At 48.7% G+C, this 23,686-nt stretch overlaps 10 protein-coding genes across 10 annotated transcripts; 2 read left to right on the top strand and 8 right to left on the bottom strand.

The window, feature by feature from the left end:
• Positions 1 to 41: 41 nt before the first annotated feature.
• On the bottom strand, positions 42 to 521 carry PpBr36_11331 (uncharacterized protein; the record flags this gene model as incomplete). The annotated part of the gene is made up of 2 exons (XM_029898433.1): positions 42 to 202; positions 368 to 521. 2 exons carry the CDS (start codon positions 519 to 521, stop codon positions 42 to 44), a joined length of 315 nt encoding a protein of 104 aa, XP_029743180.1.
• A 493-nt stretch (positions 522 to 1,014) lies between these two features.
• On the top strand, positions 1,015 to 1,796 carry PpBr36_11330 (uncharacterized protein; the record flags this gene model as incomplete). The annotated part of the gene is made up of 2 exons (XM_029898432.1): positions 1,015 to 1,094; positions 1,145 to 1,796. The coding sequence occupies 2 exons, from the start codon at positions 1,015 to 1,017 to the stop codon at positions 1,794 to 1,796; spliced, it is 732 nt and encodes a 243-aa protein (XP_029743179.1).
• A 680-nt stretch (positions 1,797 to 2,476) lies between these two features.
• Positions 2,477 to 6,755, bottom strand: PpBr36_11329 (uncharacterized protein; the record flags this gene model as incomplete). The annotated part of the gene is made up of 4 exons (XM_029898431.1): positions 2,477 to 2,538; positions 2,692 to 2,793; positions 2,877 to 3,152; positions 6,713 to 6,755. 4 exons carry the CDS (start codon positions 6,753 to 6,755, stop codon positions 2,477 to 2,479), a joined length of 483 nt encoding a protein of 160 aa, XP_029743166.1.
• A 525-nt stretch (positions 6,756 to 7,280) lies between these two features.
• Positions 7,281 to 9,998, bottom strand: PpBr36_11328 (uncharacterized protein; the record flags this gene model as incomplete). Its single annotated transcript, XM_029898430.1, has 5 exons — positions 7,281 to 7,615; positions 7,667 to 7,963; positions 8,016 to 8,150; positions 9,450 to 9,544; positions 9,598 to 9,998. Coding segments are annotated over 5 exons (1,263 nt in total), but the record flags the coding sequence as incomplete, so codon positions are not given.
• Positions 9,999 to 11,081: 1,083 nt separating this feature from the next.
• Positions 11,082 to 12,509, bottom strand: PpBr36_11327 (uncharacterized protein; the record flags this gene model as incomplete). Its single annotated transcript, XM_029898429.1, has 2 exons — positions 11,082 to 11,986; positions 12,089 to 12,509. 2 exons carry the CDS (start codon positions 12,507 to 12,509, stop codon positions 11,082 to 11,084), a joined length of 1,326 nt encoding a protein of 441 aa, XP_029743169.1.
• Positions 12,510 to 13,313: 804 nt separating this feature from the next.
• PpBr36_11326 (uncharacterized protein) lies at positions 13,314 to 14,080 on the bottom strand (the record flags this gene model as incomplete). The annotated part of the gene is made up of 2 exons (XM_029898428.1): positions 13,314 to 13,708; positions 14,059 to 14,080. The coding sequence occupies 2 exons, from the start codon at positions 14,078 to 14,080 to the stop codon at positions 13,314 to 13,316; spliced, it is 417 nt and encodes a 138-aa protein (XP_029743170.1).
• Positions 14,081 to 15,474: 1,394 nt separating this feature from the next.
• PpBr36_11325 (uncharacterized protein) lies at positions 15,475 to 15,833 on the bottom strand (the record flags this gene model as incomplete). The annotated part of the gene is made up of 2 exons (XM_029898427.1): positions 15,475 to 15,569; positions 15,797 to 15,833. The coding sequence occupies 2 exons, from the start codon at positions 15,831 to 15,833 to the stop codon at positions 15,475 to 15,477; spliced, it is 132 nt and encodes a 43-aa protein (XP_029743168.1).
• A 612-nt stretch (positions 15,834 to 16,445) lies between these two features.
• On the bottom strand, positions 16,446 to 16,691 carry PpBr36_11324 (uncharacterized protein; the record flags this gene model as incomplete). Its single annotated transcript, XM_029898426.1, has 2 exons — positions 16,446 to 16,510; positions 16,574 to 16,691. 2 exons carry the CDS (start codon positions 16,689 to 16,691, stop codon positions 16,446 to 16,448), a joined length of 183 nt encoding a protein of 60 aa, XP_029743164.1.
• Positions 16,692 to 17,405: 714 nt separating this feature from the next.
• On the bottom strand, positions 17,406 to 18,704 carry PpBr36_11323 (uncharacterized protein; the record flags this gene model as incomplete). Its single annotated transcript, XM_029898425.1, has 5 exons — positions 17,406 to 17,774; positions 17,861 to 17,986; positions 18,051 to 18,124; positions 18,186 to 18,508; positions 18,583 to 18,704. 5 exons carry the CDS (start codon positions 18,702 to 18,704, stop codon positions 17,406 to 17,408), a joined length of 1,014 nt encoding a protein of 337 aa, XP_029743173.1.
• Positions 18,705 to 19,488: 784 nt separating this feature from the next.
• PpBr36_11322 (uncharacterized protein) lies at positions 19,489 to 19,997 on the top strand (the record flags this gene model as incomplete). Its single annotated transcript, XM_029898424.1, has 2 exons — positions 19,489 to 19,703; positions 19,773 to 19,997. The coding sequence occupies 2 exons, from the start codon at positions 19,489 to 19,491 to the stop codon at positions 19,936 to 19,938; spliced, it is 381 nt and encodes a 126-aa protein (XP_029743165.1). The 3' UTR covers positions 19,939 to 19,997.
• Between the last annotated feature and the right edge of the window lie 3,689 nt (positions 19,998 to 23,686).

Below are 23,686 nucleotides of genomic sequence, written 5' to 3'. Positions count from 1 at the left end.
GCGGCAGTGGAATCCAGTTAGTTTTTGTTGTCAATTTTGTTCTAGTTGGGGTACTTGCCAAAGTAGCATTTCGGTAAATAGAAGACGATTGGCTGCAGATAAGCCGAGATTTTGGCCAGCACATCCCGCCGCGTCTTGCCACAGTAGCGGGGTGGCACAGTGCGTAGAGCCTGCAGGGCGAAGGCAAAGACTTCTACAACAGCTGTACGGTGGAGGTCATCCAAGTTTTGGACGCAAACCTAGAGAAGGAACACAGTCGCGATTGTCAAGTACATATTTTCCGCCTGTTCTTGTTTCGTTCTCCCTCAAACCTGCCAACGCCAACACAGACAGACACTAAAATACGATAGCGGTGTAAGGTACATACAACTATACAGTTTGACATGGTGGAGCGTAGGTTCAGAATTGAGCGAGGCCGTGTGGAAAGCCTTCCTCGCGGGCGTCTTCACACGTGCGTTCCATGTAAGGTTGCTCTCCCTGTCCCGGTCTGCCAATTGATCAGTATTTGAGTCGTGCGGCATATTGACGAACCAAACCCCGCCACCGCTCTTGTGGAGTTGAGCTGGATGGCGCTGTCTCGATTGGGTTTCGGCCAAATTTTGAAATTGTATCCAACTGTGGTTATATCTTGTGGCGCAACCCTATCTCTACTTTCTATCGCGCATTCCAAAGATTTACGATGTTCCCGAAAATTCCGCAGTTTTTTAGGTTCCTAAAATGTAATTTAAAAGCGCTCGTCACATGAGCCTTCGACCAGAGATGTTTTCGGGGGCTTCGGCCCTTTGACCGACTTAGCGTGGGTGCTAGCTCGCGTCGTCGCCATATGCGGGGTCTAAACTTCGGAGTTTTAGTCACATGTCCAATGCCTTGATTACCCGAAGGGTGGGGTTTTTCTTGTTTTCGGTTTTTTGTGTTCGAATTCTTAAGGCGGCTATCGTTACCTCATTCCCTCCCGTCCTAGAAAATTCACCAAGAACATTCCAGTTCAAACATCATTGGTAGCGAGTCGAGAGAATGGCGGTAGCTCTTCGTGGAGATTGCGCTCTACTGCGCTCTACTTTAGGTGACGACGAATTCCGTAATGCTACGTCGATGTAGGTATTACGTTCCTCTACGTCATCAATCATTAACTAACCAGAACCAGATACAACGCTCTCCCGGATATTTCAGAGCAAGGAGACGTCGATCGAGAACGTCTGATACTCCTTGGCAACCTGTTTGTTCTGCATAGTATGGAAGGTCAATTTGGCGTGCACCTGCTCCACAGCCACCATCCCATCCCCGACGACACTATCCTGCTCGGAACCAGCTACAAGGTCCCACCTGTTCGCCGCTGGGCTAAACCTACACGTATTGAAGACCTGCGCGGCACGAATCTTCATGGACACACCTACGCAGTGAGAGATGGCTCTCTGCGCCCCTACGAGTTCCAGAGCGGCAGTGCCCCGGAGCTTTCTGGGCCGAACGTCCAGGCGTTCCTCGAAGAATTCTGCAAATTGGTGGAGGATAAGGGGCTACAAAACCAGATTGCACTGGAGATATTGGACTCGGAGGCTGCCGACCGGACACCGATGCTCGAGTTTATTGTTGACCAAGAGAACCACGTTTTAGTCGAAGCTAAAGCGGCACAGCAATCTGATTCGCTACGGCCAACCGGCTGGGTTTTTGTCGCGGAAAGGTCAGGCGTAACGTTGAAAGGCAACACGGCATATGCTGGAAACTCGGGGGAACACAAGACTTTCACAGATGGGAAGCCACTAACAATTGAAAAGTTGGGAAAATTGGTTCCTGCCTAATGTATTTAGCAAGCTAGTCTCCTATTTTATTTCCATATTGCTTTGAAAGCGTCTTGGATGCACTAAAAAGGAGACGACGAACCGGCCGCAGAATATTCCTATGACTGAGAGTTTATTTCCTCTTGGTGTTGGGATGGGAAAGAATGGAATCGCACCGCTGACGGTCTATATAAACAGTGATGCTTATGAAAACGTCAGTCTGATTGTCTTGCGGAACCACAAGAGCCGTAGGGGCACGTCCAGCAAGTATATCTTCAATATCCGCATTGTTCAGCGTTGGCTCGATATCATAAAAAATTGCTTTACGATCGGGGGTACGAGATAATGGATTTGCCTGAATATCGAATGCGATATTCCCATAGCTGCGTTGAGCATCCAGGTCTACCCTGGTTAGCAAATATAGCGCTTTCACTGATGTGGGCGACATGCCAACTCACCAGATATTTTCGAGTCTTGTGGGTGGCCAGGCAATACCCCCGCGAGTTGTCGGTTCTCCTGCTGAGTGGCTCTCTGTGGAGCCCAGCTGTTAGGACCGCAAGGGTCGACCCGTTGCCGCTTCCGAGGGCTGCTGGGCCGGCCCGATAGAGTCCGACATGGACTATCAAGCTGGAATCCTGGCTCGGAAGCGGAACCTGGTTTATAGATTGGCGATATATAAGCTGGCTGGACTAGGCCTGTGGTTACACCGGATTGATGGGAGTCGGGTGTAGTATGCCCATCGATGGTTTGAGAATCGGAATAGCTGCTTTGATGTGTCGCCCAACTGGCGAAACCGGACCCAAGGAGCGGGGACGGCTCAGAAACATGTCGACTAGCGTCGATGTTGCCTAAGGACAGCGAGTGTGGTGTCAGCATTGCAAGCGGATCAGCGTAGAGAGGGTGCAGGGGCTCTTACGAGGAGCAATAGGTGGAAGACAAGGCTCCTTGGAAGTCCCTTGATGAAATAGTGGCTCGGGACGGCCAGGTGAGAAGGCGGTCCAGTTGTTGGGTAAGTGAGCTACATTCCTCACAGTTGGTCGACATGTATTAGAAAACTAAAAATAGAAACCAAGCATAGGACACCGACTGAAGTTTGCTCACCAGATGCCCCCGAGTGCCGTGGCTGGCCTGGTAATGCCAACGCGACTTGTCCGTTCTCCTTCTGGATAGGTTCCTGTGGTGTATTCCAGCAGACAGCACCAGGCCTAGGGGGTGAAGACGGCTCAGGAACTAGCTGTCGCTTCCTTGAGTTGAGTTCGGAAATAGGGCTGCGGGTTACCACGAGGTTCGGCTCTTCCGGTTGGTTTAATTTTTCTAGGCTCTTGGCCTTATCAGTCATGCCAACAATGTCTCCATTGTAGATGTCGACAGTGAGCCCTGTGTTAAGTAGGTAAGTAAATGAACAGTTCCCTCAGGGCAGAAACTGTGATGTACCTAGGATGCAGTATTTGAGAAGCAATGTAGAATCTTGGACAGTAGATAGTGTCAAAAGAAACCACAAGGAATATTCGACATTTAATTTGAGACGGGTGGCTAAGGGAGGCGATTGATTCGAAAAGATTTCTGGGAATTTGAAGATTGTGTCCAGGTCGTTCTCGTTTAGTGAGCGAGGAAGGTGGATAATGGTCGAGAAGCTCGGAGCGATTGAGTGAGATCCTGTCAGTTCGTGCCAAAATTTGGCGGTTTTGTACACTGCGTGTTTCAAGCGCCTTGAGGTGGGAAGCTTTGTAGTTTCCACTACACCTTGGAGCAACTTTGAAGCAGCCTCCCTTGCCTCGGCTCTCTTTCTCTCCTTCTCAGCTTCTTCTTCAGCCTCCTTTACGTCCGCCCGCGCCTTTTCTACTAAATCCACAGCCCTCTGTGCTTCCTCTTGGGACTGCTTCAATCTATCTCTCAACTGTTGAAGCTTTTCCATGTCGAAGGTGAGGGATGGTATAAACAAAAGCGCAGGGGGTAGGGATAAAGGGTCGAGCAACTCGGAAAAACAAAAAAAGTATAGGTCCAGTAGAAGTGGGAGAAGAATAAATGTCGAAAGGAGGGAAGAAGTAGAGGTGGGTCGGGGATGAAAAAAGTCGAAAGTACAGAGGGAATTTGAGGTGGGTCGAAGAGGTGGAATGAAAAAAGTCGAAAGTACAGAGGGAATTTGAGGTGGGTCGAAGAGGTGGAATGAAAAAAGTCGAAAGCAAGTCGAAAGGGTGGGGTGGATCGAATGTCCAGCACGAGAAGCACCGGGGCGCTTAAACGCCCTTCACGTTGTTAGTGTGTGTGGAGCTACACAAATATCTTTTGGACGTCTAGTGGTTATGGCTTGAGGGTTGTGATGGGTACCAACAACAACGGACGCTTACCAAAGTTGATCCTTGCACCAAGACTTGCATTTCCCGTACAAAAACATCCTTCCATTTCCATCGACTTGTCGCTCCTCATAATACAGGTCCGACCAATAGGAAGTGGGTCCGGTGAGATGCCTGTAACCTGCAAGCGAGCTTGCAGCCTCAGGTTACCGTCATTAGCATCATTGTTTCGATCACCTCAACCCATCGTATTCAGTTATATCGCGATCTTGAAAGAAAAAAAAAACAGTTACTAAGGGTCTTGGCTGTAAAGGTTATGTGGGTCCGAAAGAACTGGATCCTTTTCCGCCCTTTTCCCTACAAGCCAAGAGTTGTTGTCGACAGTAGTGAGACCGAACATGGGTGCCCTATTCTTCATTGGGACATGCTCGGCTGTGTAGAAGTGCCTGGGTTCCTTGTTTAGAATGCGCAATGTGTTCAGCGTATCTTGGTACTGTTCCAATGGTGTCATTGCACAGTACGTGCGGTGCAGAAAATATTGAAGCAGTAATCCAGAAAGTTGGGGTGGGTTTACGGTGAGAGGGTACACTTATAGACCTGCAAAATGCAAACAATCCGTTCTTCAGTAAAATGGTGTCACGGCCAGGCATACATTGGAGAACCTCAGTGTATTAGGCGCTATCGACGAAAATTCTAAACTGAAGAGAAGAGAGAAATTACAATCGACGACGCGCTCAAGAGACGCGCTTAAATCCGGAGGTAGTGGATCCTTGTCCGATCCCTGGCTCGGTGTGGAGCCGAGTCGTGATTCTGAGGGTAGGTCTAGGGGCCTGATCCTCACAAATGGTAGGCCGAGAAAAATGTTGGGGAATTGGCGTGCTATCCCAGCCGCACAATAAGGACTCCACTGAAATTAGCCAAATCGGGTCACATTTCATGGGCAAAAGGTGGGGTGCCAGGCACTGTGAATGGCACAGTGGCGGGGCTAACAGCGGGGTTGCTAAACACGTCGTATCTGGACCAAATTGGCAGCACCACTTTTATGACAATCTTTCGTGGGCAAGAAGACAGTTATCTTGGCTAGCACTGAAAGCGACGTTAGAGGGTATAGAGGAGGCCCATCGAGAAGAGGCGTTGACGATGCGAGCACAATATGCAGTCGTACATGGATGTTGATTATTGCAACAAAGAATGACCATGAAGGAGTCGTTCAACTGCTCCTCGATGCGGGGGCAAATGTCAACTTCATCGATGACGAGAGGACCCGCTATACCATGCTGCTTAAGGTGGGCACAAAGATATTTTGAAACTCCTCCTTAAAAAGAGAGCATTTCCCAACCCAAATGCGCTTGCGGCTGCTGCCTATGGGTATACAGAACATTGTAAAACTACTCCTCAACGCGGGTGCAAACGCCGACCCAAGAGACTGCAAGGAATATCCGCTATCCTATGCCCTGAACGCCAAGCAAATAGAATTTATAGTGCAGGTTATAGCTCGCAATCCGCGCCAAGGTTCTTATGTCCGTGTCCTGTGCCGTTGAAAGGTGGTGTTCCTTTGGCAGCATGAATCAAGCCTTCTCGGGTCAAATCCTCGTCAAGTAACCCTAACTCTAAGTACATCCTGCGTTCCGTTGCCTCCATCATATCCGAGCTTTGCGTGCTGTATGTCGAATCGGCACCGGCAGCCTTGAGCAAGACACGGACCAACGCTCCACCATCAGACGTCTTATTGCAGTTTTCTTACACACGCTCTGAGTTCCTCGGACAACATTGCATCGAAATCTATCCCAAAACAAAACAACCCCAACTTCAAGTGCTGGGAATCTCAAAGATATATACAGTACACATCATCAAGCACCAGCACAGGTCACCGTATCGAGGCGACAGTCATCTTGTTCCCCTGGCACGCTTTCGAAATTGTTCCTGAGACTGGATGAGCCCCTCTCGCGTGGCGGCAGCCTCGCTGCAACCGGAGGAGCAGGAGCGGGTCAAGCCGTGGTCACTGGAGTCGACGATCTCGCGAATGCGCAGGGCGGCCAGGGTCGGGGGGCAGCATTGGCGCGAGGCGTCGCTGGACGTCTCTTAGGCGGGACAGTGGCGTGGCCACATAACCAGCGACACTCGCATCGACTTTTTGTTTTTCACACCGTCTGCTGAGGCCCGCGTATGTTTTCTGTTTGGTGTTGTTGATTGGCCGACCTGCCTCGTCGCCATTATTGTCGTCGTTGTCCTCGTTATCGGCGACGTTGCTGCGAATAGCGACGGCGGAGTACGCCTTTGGACCGCCACGGGAGGCTCAAACGAGTTAACAGAGGGGTCTGTATCGAGCAAGTCGGGAGGCAATGTGAAGTCGTCGATGTCCATTGAATCCCCATATGTCGAGGCGAAGGAGCTGCAGGAATCAACCGTGTTTCCCGAAAAGGCGAAACTCTCCGTGGCAAGTGTCTGCCTCAGCCACCTTTGTTTCATGATTGATGCCTCCAAATCCCGGCGAAGCGTCTGAAGGCCTAGCCTGGAGCTGGATCCCTGTTCCTTTCCCCGAATATACGTGTGCAGTTGCGAAAGTGTCGGCGTTACGGGAATGACTGGTCAGTAGCGCGCGAGAGCTCGAGGCCCTGCCAAGATGTTCCAACGAGAACATACCTTTGCCTGTTCCTGAGCTCACGGACATAAATGCCCTGTCCATGCTGACGGCTTTTTCAAGAACTTGTCTTTCTCAATCATACGCACAGCTTACAAGTCACCGTGGGAACCAATTGGATCCGAATATCTACACTCACCGAGTGGGATGGGTCTTCACATTGTAATTGGTTTTCAGGTACGGCCTGGAACTGTCATTTGCACAGCAGCTAGCTCCCTTAAAGTGCCCTGCAGAGGTATTATTTGTTGTCAAACCCGTGTTTGAGCAGCATGGATCGAGTTTCCTCGGGATTGCATCGAATAGAAATGCCATGCTTTTCCATGGCCTGGTTAAGCAAATCCGACCACTGCTGTAGATACGGGATTGTCAAATTACCACAAAAGATTCACCCTGGAAGGCGTGGGAACCAAAACTCGGACAGAGAGAAACCTCAGAACTTATGGGACTTAAAACCCTTGAAATTTTGCACACATCAATCTGTCCACCTGTTTAAATCCGCCCACGTCCAAACCGCCCTCGTGGGTCGATTCAACACAATAATCGCTGTAGCTTGCGAACCATCGCTTTACATTACAGGCTTCCGAGAACACCTGGTGGATCACGAGATGATGATCTAGATCTGGACCGCAGCCCTCTGCCTTCTAGAATAAGAAGATACTCGTGGCCATCTGGAAGGTCTCCAAAGGGCCAAGCCCAATCCTCCCTCACGGTCTTTAGGGCTTCCAATGGTTCAGTGTGGTCCACGTAAAATGATGTGTTAACACCTAACACAAGACCACTTTGGTCATCAGCGTTGATCAAGGACCCACAAAGCGTAGCTTCCTTGATATAAGCCACCGGTGAAGCCTTCATGATCGCGTCTCCATCCTCCTTGATAAGCCTGAGACTGATCTTTTCGATGTGAGCTGGCTATAGTTAGCATGTGCTATTTCGACCCTGGGCGATGTTTCGCTCACATCCAAAAGCCTTCGCGGTAGCTGTAACTGCAGCTGGGTGAGAGCTCATTATACCGTAGAGATCGTCCACGTCTGTGCGCAGAGAACGAAGTAGGGAGCTTGCGAGACCCATGTTCCGGTGATCCCTGCTTACGACTAGCTGGGTTACCCAGCAAACCTGCTTGTTGTTGAACTTCCAGCGGCAGGCGAAGACATGTCCGGCAAGGATTCCATCAACGGTGACGTTGTGGTAGACGACATCAGCGTTCTCTGGTAAAAAGTCCTCTTTGAGCTTACGCGCGCTCAGCTTGACGTTGCCTGTCGGAAAGGTTAGCAGGCTTAAAAGCCCTGTCAGGTTTAAGGTGCTAACCTTCGAAACCTGATATTTTATCCCATTTTCCGTAGTTGCTGTTGTATAGTTGTGTGGCACCCTTGAGTACAGGACCCGTAACTTGCTGACGGGTGAACTTGGTGAGAAGAATGCTCATGATGGCAAGTATATGTCCTTTCCGGTGTTCGTGTTGGAAGAGCAATTAGCGTCAGTAGAAGGATGGTTGAAGACAAACTGGGACTGGGAGGGGAAGGCGGGGTATGTTGACTGCTGAGCCCTAGTAGCGGGGTAACGATGTGTTTATATTCCAATCACAACTCTACGTCACTGCTGACAAATCACACCTAACTTAGTTTGATATGCATCTGGTGCTACCAACACCAATTTATACCGGCTTTTCCGAGACCTGACCCTCGATATCTGTAGCTTTACTGACTTTCATATTCCAATCTCGTAAACCAGCAATCCAATAAACCGCCTTCTTGTCGCGAAGTGCTCCCTCCAGCTTGGTTAACGAATCCCGAGTTTGAGTCAGGATCGGCATATTGCCTTGATGATTCAGAACATCTGCTAACGAAGTCCAGACAACCAGCGAAGCGTGGCTATGCGTTTCAGAAAACCGGTTGAGTTCTTCCAGCGTCTTTGTCCACCATTTGAAGGCACCATCCCAATCCTCCCTTTGATGGCATATTTTGGCCATGGTCATGAATCGCCTTAGAGATACCATCTTGTTTGGTGTCCACTTAACGGACTCCCTGGTACAAATACCCTGGGCCTGATCAAGCCGATCTTGGGCAAAACAAACTTCAGCAAAGCACAACCACAGGAGCTGACTGTCGGATGCAATGCATTGATGAGACTCCGCTAGGGTAGCCCTCAATATTTTGTCGGCATCGCAGAAACGGCCAAGCTCCCGTAGGGAATCTGCGCGTTCAATGGCCAAAGTAATCAAATCGTCCTCCAGAATCAAGGACGAGGGATGATGCTGAGTGAATATAGTCTGGCATCGTTCCAGGGAAGTAAGGGAATCGGTGAACTGGCCTTGATAACGTTGTATTTTGGCACGGAGAATGTTTTGGCGAAACAGAACAGCTAGCTCCGCTAACGAAGGCGGTTCTAGTAACGGCTCCCATTGGTCAAGCATGCTAGATGCTGCTGATAGATCTGCGTCCTGAAAGTGGTTGAGGGCACTTTCGATTCTGGCATGTCCATATAATGTATGCAGTCGTCCTTCTGCCTTTGTGCGATGGGCAATGTAGGTGTGGTTTTCAAGTATTCGGTTGATAGAAGTGTGAGCTTCGGATGATCGACCTTCCAATCGCTTGATGACGACCTCACGTTGTATAATGCTGTAGTTAATGCAGGTATCATGCAAGTTTCCCATGACTTTTCTGGCCCAGGCAATAGAGCAACGTTTCCAGACCAATGAAGGGAATCGAGAGGCTTCCACAAGACATAAAGCTACAGTCGTACGTGTTGGAATTGATAATTTATCGAAGCCATTGGCATGGACAGCCTCCGTGGTGTTTCTGAGACATGCCATGAGAAACTCGCGTTGTTGACCAGTCCTGAGGGAGTTGTTAGATATAGTAGTAGAAGGCACAGGGCAAGACTTACTTACGTGCCAGGTTGGAGGTATTTATGTGGAACAGCGAGGCAAGCTACGATGAGAGCCTGGCGTTTCCAGGCAGCAAGCTCGACGGCTTCCATCTTTATAACTACTGTGTCCCTAATGGCGCTATCCAGAGTGACCAGGTTGTTGGTCCGATCCATGAGCGTAACGCCTTCTCGAACAAGCTCATGGAGAGTGCTATCAAACCGGAGCACATTGCCGAATATTCGTCCCACTTCCGGTGCAAAATCAGCTAGCAAATGAGGGCTTGGATCCAGGTTACCGTCATGCGCCCATCGTCTTTTAGATGCAATGCGCCTGAGAAGCTCCGTATGTATCGAGAACCCTGGGCTTGTGAGAAACGAGAGTAGCCTAAGCAAGGCTGACGCCTCGGCTGACAGACACTCAACCTAAGGAACGGACCAAGCACTGCAATAGCACCGATCCTTTTGTTATATTCTCTTACCTCCGGCTGCTTCCTTTGTACTCTTTACGATCTGGCCTCTTTTTTCTTTCCTTTCATGCCTGGCTGCGTTTTCTTTTCAGGCACGACACCAAAAATCGTCAGAAAGCACTCACTAATTCCGTTTTTCGTGTTGTTGCAGTGTAGAAAGGGCGCATTTACCCCTTGATTCCTGTGTGATGCCCGAAATAATTTTGCGCCGCCAAAGGTTCACACCTAGTAGGAGATGGATTATACTCGATGTCCATGCCGGTGCTGTCCCTCCTCAAGGTACTGACGAAGTAGGGGTAAAGAACAGTGGTCGGGCGTGTGTCCTGTGTCGTGGGGAAAGGCGTGTATATCAACTTATGGGGCGCGGCGCGCTTCACGCGTTGCGTATCAAGGGATGGAGGAGCCAGAAAGACCAAGGCTAACGGCTCGACGATTTCTGCAGGCTCAAGATACTTAGATGGCGAATGTGTGACTGGACCGGAGAATGGCAGTGTCAGGAGAAGTTTGCGCCGCAAACGCCAGAGATATTTGTGGTGCCATGCTGGTTGAGAGGCGAGCAACATACTGAAGTGTTGCCTCATGGCATCACCATGGACAAGAACTTTCAAGACAGCTCACGGTGCCAATATTATGTGGTTGGTGTCACGCAAACTATTACATGTTTGTTCATTAATTACAACGATTGTGATCCATCTGTCTGCCTAGATTCCATTGTGACTTTGTTCTCATCACCAACCTGCACCGAGAGCACCCGCCGCTTCAGAGTGATCCCTGAACTTTGAGTTCCATGGCACAACTGTGATTGTCTTCGATGTATTTGGTTCAGGTGACGTGAGGGACCCGGGGTGTAAAGGGAGGGTTGGTGCGTTTGCATTGCGGTGCGGTGCTGCGAGACTTGTATGTGTCTTTCCCCAGAAAATATAATATTGCCGGCCAAGGATAACTTGGGAAGTTTGCCCTCTTCTGCTGCAAATTGGCATAGCTTCAGGAGCGCTACTTTGACCATCCGGTAAAGATGTTGGCGCGGATGCTTCCCGCTTCATTTTTTGCATTCTTTCAAAAATCCCTCCAAATTGTCCACCGCCGCGGTTGGATCATTCTTGTGTTTAAGGAGGTACCCTTGGAGCTTGGCGGGCGAGACGTGATCATTCGGTATCTGCTGAGAAAACACATGCGCCAAACTCAAGACAACGTCTTTTTCCGAATAATGAGTAGCGCAATTAATGGTTTGGCGGCCGATGTTGCTGAGCATGCTGTTAGGGTCGTTCTTTGCGTTGCTGCATGTGGCCATGGTTCCATGTTTGTACATGGCTAGAAACATTGACTTTGCCGATTGCACGTCAACATTCCCGAGGTAGACTCTTAGATCAATTCTTCCATCCCGGATCAACGCTGGATCTATTCTCTCAACCGCGTTTGTCGTCATGATAATAATACGGCCCTCAGGACTTGCCACACCGTCGATCGCGTTTAGCAGCCCAGAAAGCGAACATGCGGACCGTTTTTGAAACCCGTTCGGCCGCTCGTCTTCATCACTCGAATCTTCCAAAGGCCCATTGCAATCTATCGCCAATCTTTTCCGATTTTGAAGTCCAACGGCGTCAATATCTTCCAACAAGACAATACACCGTCGCGGCAGTAGTGAGAAAAGAGTTTTCAGTTCTTCGTCACTGCGAATGCTGGCAAGCTCGAAAATGTACATATCGACGTTAAAATAGCTCGCCAAAGCCAGACCAAGAGAGGATTTTCCGGTACCAGGAGGTCCGTGAAGTAGATAGCCTCGTCGATAGGGTATGCCGCATTGCTGGTAATACTTTTGGGTATCGGCTTTTAGATATTCTTCGATATCGCTCATCAAGTTACGCTTTTTTTCCTCATTCAAATATATCGTATTGATGTCTCTTTTCGGCTTAAGGATATTTGTGTTCCACCATGTTGGACCAATTTCGGACTGTCGGGTATGGACACTAACGAAGCCTTTGCGCTGGTTTTTCCGGTGCTCACGGCATGCGTCCAGAAATCCGTAGATGGGTTTCAAGGAACGACCTAAGCAAAGGATGAGCAGTGGCTCTTTTCCGTTTGGAGTCGTCGCGTATTGATCCGGCGTTCCGCTATTCATAGGCCCGTAGGATTTCGCAGAAGCCCGGCGAATGACCAGAAGACTGCCACCGTGCCAATGCCAGCTGCTGCCAAAAGTGGGCGTGTAGGCGACGGGCTGACTCTCCCCTGTTTTTGAATCATCCCTTGTGCTTTTTTTATTCCAAAACTGAGTTTTGTGAACATCAATGGTTTCGGTGTGTGCGGTGACAATGCGAGTTCCTGGCGCAGACAAGTTCTGGAGATAAGAAACGACGTCTTCATTGAGTTGGTCGTTGGCAGGTACAGAGGCTGACGCGGTTACAAACGGGATAAGAACTGCGCACGTTGCAAGCAGTATGCGCTTAATTAGCTCGATCACATGCAACATAGCGCTGAAAAGCGACAGTAGCCCTATTACGTGGCTGATGTCAAACCGAAGCCAGCCCTGGATGTATGAGGGAAAGGAGAGCCCAGGAGCAACTGTCGCTATGAGATCTTCCAAGGTAGTTCCGGCTGCAGCTCTCCCCCCAATCAGGGTGGCAAAGGTGCTTGCCATCCTCGTGACCTGGCTTTGTGGTCAGAGCGTCGGGGATTTGGCTTGTAGAATTGAAGATCTGATAAGCCTAGGATAGATCGTAGTTGCTAGAGGTCGAGGTCTGATTTCTAAAACGCAAATAAAAATCGAGATATTTAAAGGTATCGATGCTTCGGTGTGGAGCACAGTGAAAAAATCCAACATTTGTGACATTCAACAGCACAAGGTGGACCGCTTCCGTCGGGCATTTGTGCTTTGGATTCTAGATCGGACAAAAGTAGAAAAAGTATTTGATGCCTGTTCGCCACAAGACAGATGAAAGAGACTGACATAAGAAATCATCCCAGCACCTGCCCTAGCCAGCCGTTCCACAAGAGTTTTATACTCTTGTGGGACTCTTTTGTACCCTAGACAGCTTCCTGATCCACCCACCATACAAATAACCCCTGGTTTAGGCGGTACTTTTTTCTACGCAGCAGGCACCTTTCCCGAAGTGGCTTGTAGGGGCTTTGCTGCTTTTTTGCGGCTCAGAACATCTGTCAGTCAATCCTTGTCTTTGCCTAGTCGATAGCTACTCAAATTGTGGAGATGATGTGTCAACCTAAGGATACGAAGAGGTTGGACGAGACGATGACCACCGAAATCTGCTTGTAGGGCTTAGACTAGACTGCGGAATCGATCCATGTAGGTCTGTCTGTAATTGGGACGCATGTTACTGATTGGGTTATTTGCAGGGTTGCTTCCATATATGTGCAACCGGTTTGCTGGGCCCGAGGGTCGAGGGTTTCCCAGACCAGATACCATTGTATCCGATTGTGAGCGGAGCAATTTACCAACCGCAGTGGCTTGACCAGCCGCCGGATCGTTATGAACAACCGCCTCGTCGGGTAGTATGCGCTGAGGATCCTTGTGCTTCGGGTTAGACGAGCGAGCAGGTCCCTTGGTGGGTGCTCTTCCCCATTGATCGTGAACAATGTAGTTGAGATTCTTGGGGTGCCGGGGAAGCCTCATGTTCCCTGGAGACGGGCCCCTGGAGCCGGGCCTTGACCTTACTGGAAGGATTAGAGGAATTAAGATATGCAACCAAGGTGATACGCAGATATTACAGCCTTGGCCGTGGACCGGATGGCCCATCTAGATAACTCTGTCGTTCCTATGGTAATGCGTCGACTTCTGCTGCTTGCCAAATGTAGCCAGATTAAGCCTACCAGGGTGGGGTGTGTTCTCGTTGGAACATCTTTTCCAATTAATCACATTTTCCAGCCGTCGCAATAACACTCCATGCCCCATCACCACTACTAACATACACCGACTGCAACACAAATTTCATTCATTTTCTACCCGTGTACCCACTCCACCCCCCGCCGTGGAGAGGAGCTTGCAAGATTTTGCCAAGACTTACCGAGGTCTTCCGCCCGATCCATCCTCGAGCGGGAGGGTATGGTTGTTGGGGGCCGCCGTCACACATCATGGCAGATCCTCCTGGAAATCACATTTGGTATTTCAAAGAGGGGAGCCACGGCTTGACCTTGGACCCGAGAATGGCAGTAGAGGTGGACGTTTGCGGTGGCATGCTTGTTGGAATAACGGCAGTACTCTTACTTGACTATGCCAGTGCTTTATCCTGCAAGCTTGTTTTATAAGCTCCTCGTATCTCTCGGGTTCCCTGTGTTAAGCTTATGCTAAGCAGCAGGCATCCTGGCCTGCAATCTTAAATACCCCAGCAGGTTTTAAATGGCTGGTTTTAACTTTATCATTGCTATCGCTACGCTGAAGCTTTATAAATCTGCTGAGTTTTCTTTCCACGAATCTCTGAAGACTTCAGTTTTGATTTTCATCCTCGTTAAAATTTAACAACAGCAATCTTTTGTTTCTGTGGAAAACAAACCCCGAAAAGAACCTCCATCCACTCTTCAACATAACACTGTGGCCCACCACACAGCGGCCATCTATCAATAATTTCAGTGAGCATACCGCTTGCCACACTTAAGAAAGGTATGACTGTTGACTCATCTGATTCTTTTTTTTTTTCTTTCTTTTTCTTTTTTTTTGCCTTGCCGTTAACACCGCCGTATTACCACCCACAAAGCATGGAGCAATGCCATTATTGCGGGCGATCTACAAATGACCATGCCGGACAGGTCTCAGAACAAAAAGTAGAAAAGTGTAGCTGTGGAACTGACTGTGGATTTTGCGGAGGGGTCGGGGAGTACGCGGGATATGGGTGTGAGAAATGCTGTGGGTGGAAATATGTTTCCACCAAAGCATCATGTGTGAAGTGTGATGGGAAAGGCTTCAAGGTCAACTGTATTTTCAGCAGGTGCAAAGGGAAACATCGGTCCTAACGGGGGCAGTGCTTGATGATTGAGCCTGGCCCTCCAACCTCATATTTGATCCTGCACGAACGACTTCAACAAAAACTCCGAAAAATAAGCTGAATCCGCAAAGGATGACTAGTGCGTGGGGATATGGAGCTGGCAGCACCTTTTCCAAATTTGGTAGTAATTTGAACGAAAAATAATCCAGGTACTTGGTGCTTTTATTATAAACAGTTGTGCTGACGGAGGCCCACACGTTAAAGCACGGTGACAGGGAGGGAATGAAAAAAGTCGAAAGTAAAGAAGAAAACTAATTGAAGGTGGGTCGAAGAGGGGGAACCAAAAAAAGTCGAAAGTACCGAGGGGGGTGAAAGTAGGTCGACGAGGAAGAAAGAAAAGTCGAAAGTAAAGAAGAGTTGGAGGTGGGTCGAAGAGGGGTATGGAAAAAGTCGAAAGTACTACTAGTACGTAGATCCTGGGCCCGGAGTGCGGGGGACAAGTCAGCAGTTTTTGAAACACCAGGCGCATAGCTTCTTCTCGGCCTTGCTGAGGAGGCTCGGAGAGTTGACTTTGCCAATGAGACCCATGATGGCATCTGCATTTTTTTTTTTCGAGGTGTCGATTTGATGACCGGCATAATATTAATAAGTATCCATGGCGCAGATTAAATCCGAAACCAATATAATTTTATCACATTTAGGTTATTCGTGTTGGAGTACGACCGCTTGCCGCTGTCGAGCGGGCAAAAATATCTCGTTGCATCGTGAGTCTTGGAGTGGTTGTGCAGGTTGCCTTTCGTGGCAAATTTCTTGTCGTACTTACCACAGGCGTAAGGATAATGCGCATCCGATGGCTCCATTTCTGTTTAATGAGTCATCCACCCATATTTAGTTTGAAATTGTCCCACGTTGGGGACAATTTGACGAATTTGGAAGGTTCTTGTGTCTTTATGGAAAACTGGTGCAATAGGAGGCATCAGATTTACAATCCAGGGAGAAACAAACCCGGTCAGCCACCAGGCCCCCAGTTGGTTGCCGTTGCTACACAAGCACCACGATTTCTTTCTCGCCTCGCAACATCCTTCGGCAAGCCCTGCGCTGCCTTGAGTGTGGCAGGATCCATATAGGGACGGCTAAGAAATACAACAATACCGAGTTGTTTTTTTAAGGTTCTAACCCTAACCCTAACCCGTCGCCAAGTCCACGCTCCTAAGCGACGAGGACGCCCTCCCTGAGGTGGAGTTTGCAGAGAGCACTCTCGGAGCAGCGTCAATTTAAGAGCAAAAAGTCGAAAAACCAGCAATCATTCAGTGGGCCGAAAAATGCCAAGATAGCAATACTTAGGAATTCGAGTTTATTAATCAACGTATGAGAGAGGAGCTTTTCCATTTAAATTACGGTCTATGCAGTAATGAGTTTGAGAGTTGTGTCTGACGCTACAGCTTGGTCACTCAGCACGCAAAACCTTTTGGTCATACCTTGTTCGTCCCAGCCTCAATCCTGCCTACTTCGACCTCAAAACAAGCGGGCCTTGTAACTGTAAGCCTCCTGCATCATCCATAAATGTTACACCAATATGAAGTACGATTTAAACACATACAACCTCCTAGATTCGCCTGTGCAAGTTTGAAGTTCCAGCCTCTATCATCGCCAAGAAGGCCCAAAACGGCGGCCATGTTGTCGTCGGCTATGGGCACGATTATTATCATCTTTTCCATTTTGAGGTGTTTGAGTTCTGGTTGAGAAGGTTGGCCTAGCTTATGCACAGAGGTAATATTGGGCGCTACGGTGTGTCATTGGTACGGCAAAAAAAAAAAAAAAAAAAAAAAAAAAAAAAAACAGCTCCATAATGCGGACGGGCCAACCCATTATGTCGGGTCGGTGGTCCAGCCCAATGTAAAGTAATGGCAAGGGTGTATTCGTTGGCGAGCTTATTGGTCAATTAACGTTGTTCTCCAGCCGCTGACAATGCAACGTCGGCCCCCATGCCCCAGCTATCACATAACTCACCAGTCCCGGCTAGATACTGTTCGAGCAAGACACTCCTAGCAACAATTTAGAGATCAATAGATTTGAGCCAAGCAGGATCGGTTTGTGCACTTACCGGTTGGTTGGCCATTTCTTCTTGAGTGGACACCTAGCACGGACAGCGGCGATGCGGGGCTTTTTGCGACGCATGTTGCGCGTCGCGTCGATTGCGGAGGTGCAAGTCTGCAGGGAACAATTCGATGCGGAATGGTTTGAGGGAGAAAAAGTTTGTTAAACTGCGTGAGCGTCAACAGCATCCCACAGAGCGTCACTTTCACCACTGCGGACATTGAAAGGGAATGGACAGACGAGATCTTACAGTATGCACCCTACGATCTAATTAACTGCAGGCTGATGAAAGGATCTGTGAAATCATGGTCTGCCCTCTACTTCCTCGTCCAAAATTAGGCTAGGAAAGAGTGTCGCAACGCCTCTTCTGCCGTAGGCCGCTTTGTCTCGTCCAAAATGAGAAGAGACTCTATAAAGTCAACGAGGTCCGGGGCGATGGGTGGATTCTCGATTCTCTCTAGTTCTTGACGCAGAGAACCTGCATTGATCAGTTTTCCCTGTAGATTACCGTGGGTCTCATCCAGTTCCATGTCCAAAAGGCTGGCCGCCACGTCAAACTCCTCCTCTATCTTCTCCTGACCTGTGTAGACATCAAATTGCCCTACGAGGCGCTGGATCTTTGCGATGCACCACGCCTCTGTATGTCCCTCGATTATTTTGTCATCTGCTCCGAAAATCGCTCGCCCTAGGAGCCAATGGGCCAGCTAAAGCATGTAAGTCAAGTCCAAATATGGCCGTTTTTAAGGTGCAGCGGTCTCAGATATTAAGAGTAAGAAGATTCGCAACTTACCGTGACCCCAACAGACCATACCTCGGACGCATGAGAAACACCCTGCCCTTTCCAGACTTCAGGGGCACGGCAAGGCAAAGACTGGAGGCGGTGTTTCGTGTATCCTTCGTCCATCACTTGCCCGTCCTGATGCGTTAGATATCACCTTTCCATCATTGTTTTTTTAGTAATGAATAATAAACTTACTCACTCCAAGATCACAAATTTTGATTAGATCTCCTGATGTGACGGTGCTTGAGAGCAATATGTTGTTGGGATTGATATCTATTTGGACGACAAAATGTTGGTAAATTTGGTTTGCAAAATTTGTACAGGCGTGACTTACCTGTGTGCACTTTGCCTAATCGTTCAAAGGTAGCAAGAGCCGATAGAACAGAACGAGCAACGAGCTTGGGAATCAGTGCTGGATCGCTGCGGAACTTGTCCGACTTGACATTCCATAAACAGTGATCCAGCCACTCGAAAACTAGGCAGGGTTGATTTTCAGCTGAGATTTTCGAGTTGCTGCCCGGATCGTCAAATGATCCAATTGCTTCGTGCATCTGGCGGACGTAAGGGCTCGCGGCGATATCGGGAATTTGATAGTTCTGATATTCCCGAACGAGTGAGCGTTGTTCCCCTACTGTTGAGCATGTTTTGACGATAGCCCTAATACAGAAATTATATTAACAGTTTTGAACTTTTTTTTTTTGGTTTGGTTTTGCTGGAAATATACAACCTACCATTTCTCATCGAGGGAAATCGGGTTTACGATCCGAGCTTTGAAAACGGTGGATCCTTTTATTGCTTGCTGCAGCTCATAAGTTGCTCGTGCACCCCTGAGCATGTGCCCAACGCGAAGCATTGTTATAGGTCTTTGTGCGTAACGTGTTGGGGAAACTCGGCGCTGGCAAAGTGAAGCGATGTTGTTTCAATCGAAAACTCTGCTCGTCGCGTAAGAGGTGTCGAAGGTGACGTATTTGAGTGCCTCAGGCAATAAGCACGTGACAAACCAATGGAGGCAACCAATCGGATATCTCCCATGCAAATTGATATCAGGTGGTCTTCCCCCTGACCTGTTGGAGCTCGGGAGAGGGCTTTTCTCCCGCACCAGTCTAGCACGTGGTGTGGATGCGAGCTTCAGACGCAATGTTCCTCAGCAAATAATTAGCTCGACTGGTCTATGGAGTACATATTTCGACAACAAGGGGGTTTGATTTAATTGAACTTCAGCAGGTATCCTAGGACTCCAATAGTGCAGGCAGTGCTGGAATTCGGCTAAAAGCCAATCCTATCTGTACCGCGTCTGCGGTCAATAAACGAGCAGTCAAGCTGTGCACTCAAGTAACGCAAGCCATCCTCCACGTTCTCATCAGCGAATCGGGGAACTTCCTTCGAGGATTGCCAACGCATAATGTAACATTGAATGCAAGGCAAAAATCAGGCAGCAGCCGGCGTCCTCTCCCACACAATACCTTGGCCAATCAAATAAATCTCAGAACATCAGGGCGAGGAGAAGCTGATTATAAAATGGACGGCGCATCTAACATATCGGAGCGTCGAACGAGTGAGCACGTTACCACATTAAACTCTCTGACATCCGAACCTATAGCGATAATTTGCGTTCACACACCTCGTTTATCAGCGCCATGAGTCGCTTGCTTCGTGAAGCTACGAGCCGACGTGGCAAGACGATCGCCATTTATATAGCTGAGGAAGTTACAGACAAGGGATACCGTCGTCTCGTCGATGCTATTGACCCAGAAATCTTGGAGAAGACAACTGAGAGGGTGCAAAATGCATTGCAAGGCAAAAAGCTCCTGACAAAAGAACAGGAGCAGGTAGTTGCCAGTGCCCTTATCACGTCAGTGGCCAAGCTTTTTTAATTTTCAAATAACGTTACTCAACTCTTGCTTACCAAATTGTACCAAAGTTCTATGGAGCACAAAAGCCAAGCCGACCATCACACGCACTCCTCTCTCGAATTATACGACGAAAATGGGAACATGATTGCCAAAGCCCATGTGACACGGGACAAGGAGAAACAAGCAGTATTCCACCCACCGCTCATGACGATAACGAGAGTTAAAGATTACTAATTAGTGGGAGTTTAGAAAGCTCGAGATGTCTCGTGAAGAACATTGCTATGGTGTCCCGGACTTGGGACAGTTTGATGAATCTAGGAGGTTGTTGATAAGACTTAGGTGATCGATCGATCAGATAAAATTAGTAAACAAAAACGGTTCTGTATTCATGCATGCTTCCACTCACTAACTAACTAACGTGGTTTATCAGTACCCCGGCCATATCAGTACCCCGGCCACTTTTCCAACCGGCCAAACTCCCAACGTCAATTATAACGCCAGCTTTATTTAATTTACCTCGATACAATCGGAAATATATACATCGGACATTTCTGCATCCTCCTGACAGGTGCGTGCATTGTGCCCTGTATTCCCGCAGTTGCTACAGCGCTGAACGGTCGTTAACCTTCCAATAGAACGACCCCTATTTTCACGTTCTTCCTGCTGTACCTGTTCCGTAACGTTCTTTTGTTCTAACAAACCTTGTATTTCTCCAACCGTTGCTGACCCTTCTTGACGGATTTGTGTTTTTTTGGCCCTTCGTCGTTTGCTAAGCGCTTCGTTAGCCTTCCGAAGGTTGCGGACCTCTGCTTCGAGAAGTGTGTTTCGATAAGCAAAAGATTCTAATCCCTTCGCCAGTTGCTTTACTGCTTCGAAAATAGGAGTCGGAGAGCTGCTTTGATGACGGCTAATTCGATTTTCAACAAGCGTAGATTGGCAAACCGCTTCTGTTGGGTTGTGTGGCGTTTGAGAAACCCAAATATCGGTATTGGGAAAAGCAGGCTCTTTGGGTGACGGCGTCCGCAATTTTATATCCAGCTTGGATATAACCGTTTCCGGATCGAAAGGGATAAGTCCGGCCCCTCGGAAACCTCCGGCCATATTTTTTTTCGTCATTGACTTTTTATAGGCCGCTGCAAAGGCTAAAAAGAACTCGACTTTGCTAATACTGGTGATGTGGGCCCGGATAAAGTCGTTGATTTCTTGACCGTACGCCCGCTTTAGGATACTGAATATTCCTACGTCAAGTGGTTGAGTTAGGTGAGATGAATGAGCAGGCAGGCAAAGCGGAATAATGTTGTGATCTTTGCAATAGGTTTCGAATTCGGGCGACTGGTGGCTGCCATGCCCATCGAGTACCAGCATCCGATATGCGCCCTTTGTCCGCGATTTCGTACAATTGTCGAAATGTTGGATCCATTCCAGGCCTGTTTCGTTGTTTGTCCATCCATTGGGGGTAGGTTTGATACGCCAGGAAGCCGGAAGACCGCTTTCTGTATACCAATTCGCGAGATGGTAGGCGCCTTTAACGATGAGAAATGGAGGCACATCGTACCCGTCGCCACTAATGCAGCAGATTGCCGTAGCCCATTCTCGATTGCCAGGCTGTATTCGTTTGCTTTTTCCGCGTTTTTCTGACCCGGCCACGACCATATGGCCACAAATCTGGCCCATCATAAAGCCGGTTTCGTCGAAGTTGTAGATATCGCAGTCCTGGATACCGTATTTGGCCCTCATGTTGGCTACTAGTCGAAACCACGCGTTTAACGCGTCAGGATTTTCGCAAAGGGCCCTTTGGAAGTCGAAGGCGCGAGAAAAACGCGTCTTTAGCTCTGTACGTCGTTTAACGAAGCGATAAGCCCAAAGCTTGCCAACCGGTCGCGTATTCCGCATCGCGAGGATATAGTCGGCCATTGCGGCCACGTCAGCGATCTGAGGCGGAAATCCTCGGGAATCTAGGTCCAATATATACTGGACGATTACCTCCTCTTCGCTTTCCGTCAATTTTTGCGCGCTGGGCCGACGATTGGCCAAAGCAGCGGCGCCGTTTATTCTGTCTTGTAGGGTCGTTCGGGCTACATTGTAAGTTTTGGCGACTTTTCGAATGCTGGACTTTTTGTTAGATCGAAGCTCATTTAGTGCTAGTATAAATCTTCCATTGTTGATGGGAGAAAAAGCGCGTGTCGCAATTGAAAGATGGTGTTGAGCTCAAAAGTGGCCGGGGTACTGATATGGCCGGGGTACTGATAAACCACGTTATCTACATATCCGCATCGCTTGTTGAAAACTCGGTAACGCGTTCCCGAGTCACGTGGTTATACACGTGACCCTCCACACGTCTCATTCACGTCTGTTACTGCATGGTCGAACGCATAGCCGCTAACCAGATTGGTATATCTTTGGCATTCGCGAGTGGAATGCATTTTTCTACGATTGGCGTTTCACCCATGCCCAGAAGCAAGTGCAACTTGGGTTTGTGAAGTGGCATTCCTAACACGACGCAACCAACCGAGCTCGCGAAATTGCTGACAGATCTTCCACAACCTGATGCTCGTGGGGTGTGTGGAGACAACCGCTGGGTGCGCTGTCCAACCTGCGCTTCATTCGGAGGATGACAGGATGCGCAAGCTTGGCAGTGACATGGGGTGGATCTCTGCTTATCCATACAGAATGCGTACCCGTCAGTACGAGGGGTATGTGGGAATTGTGAGAAGCCTCAGGTTTCTGTTGTGACTCTCAGTATCTCTTGATCTTCCAGTTTCACGCGAGCCCTCAAACTATCGTCCAACTTAGGCCGCGAGACAACCGGGAGCCCTAAGGGCATCACCGGGGACTATATGTTATTTGCCCGACAAAAGTTAGTATTGGATTGCTAAACAAAAAGTCGCCGACGCAAACCCTTTTGTTGGTGGCGGCATTCCGGTAATAATCTTGGCATGGCAAGACACATTCGACGACTGAAAGCTCGGCTGGCATAGCACCGGGCATGTTCGTGATCCTTCAGAGTGGCGCGGTTGGAAACCGTCAATGCAACCAATTAAAGTCCCGTAAACGATTAACCAATGAAAGCACCCGCAGGGGTGGTAGAGTGTAGAGTGGGGGCATGAGAGGGATACTGCACGACAGCTTATCTCGGTGCTACTGCTTGGATTGCTTGCTCCGATTCCTGGTGGGTCTTGCCTGTTATGTCTATTTGACTTACGTGACACAACCAAGTAGATGGGTTGGTTCCACCCAGGTTCTTCCCTCGATTGACAGGGTCCCAGCTTTTTCCTTCGCTTTTACACTACACCTCGATTGACAGGGTCCCAGCTTTGCCTCGCTTTCCATCCAATTTCTCTGTAACCCGTCAGTATGCCGAAAACAGCCGAGCGTAAAAGAGCTGAAAGAGCAATGGTTAGGGCAAGTCAAACCCAAGCTAAGGCCGAAAAGATATGAATGTGTCGAGAAACGCGAGGGTGGGGTGATTTAGTCGGGCCAAAGGAAGGCTGGTTTTGCAGGAACGCGCCTGGAGCACGACACGCCTTCATCCGCCCAATCGTAGTTCCAGCTGATGTAGCCATGGCTCCTACAGGAGTCACTGTCGAAACGACTCAACTTTAAGTGATAATATCTTCCCTCCACCAACGTTTATATGCGTATTCTCAAGCATTTCTGCTATCTTTGGCATCTTTATAGAGCTTGGTAATAGCTGTTCGCTCTACTTGTTTTACAAAATTACGCCTCAAAACTCACAAATAAGCGGGGTGTACGATTAGTGATCTTTGGATTTGCACACGCCATATGCTTCAGAATGAAAACATCGCTCTATTTCTGCATTTAAGGACTTTTAAAAAGAAGAATTTAGGTATTTGGTATCGGCTCAAGGTGGCGGTTGACGAGATCAACCTCGAAATGTAAAATTGTTCATAATAAAACAGCCCTTCGGCTGTCCTAAGGAATTGAGATGGAGCGTCCCTGCAGAACTGGCAGGGTCACGTGA

The sequence above is a fragment of the Pyricularia pennisetigena genome (assembly GCF_004337985.1).
Source record: "Pyricularia pennisetigena strain Br36 chromosome Unknown Pyricularia_pennisetigena_Br36_Scf_24, whole genome shotgun sequence".
In the NCBI taxonomy this organism is placed as follows: Eukaryota; Fungi; Ascomycota; class Sordariomycetes; order Magnaporthales; family Pyriculariaceae; genus Pyricularia; species Pyricularia pennisetigena.
Note: the sequence above shows the minus strand (reverse complement) of the source record. Positions and strands in the feature narration are given on the sequence as shown.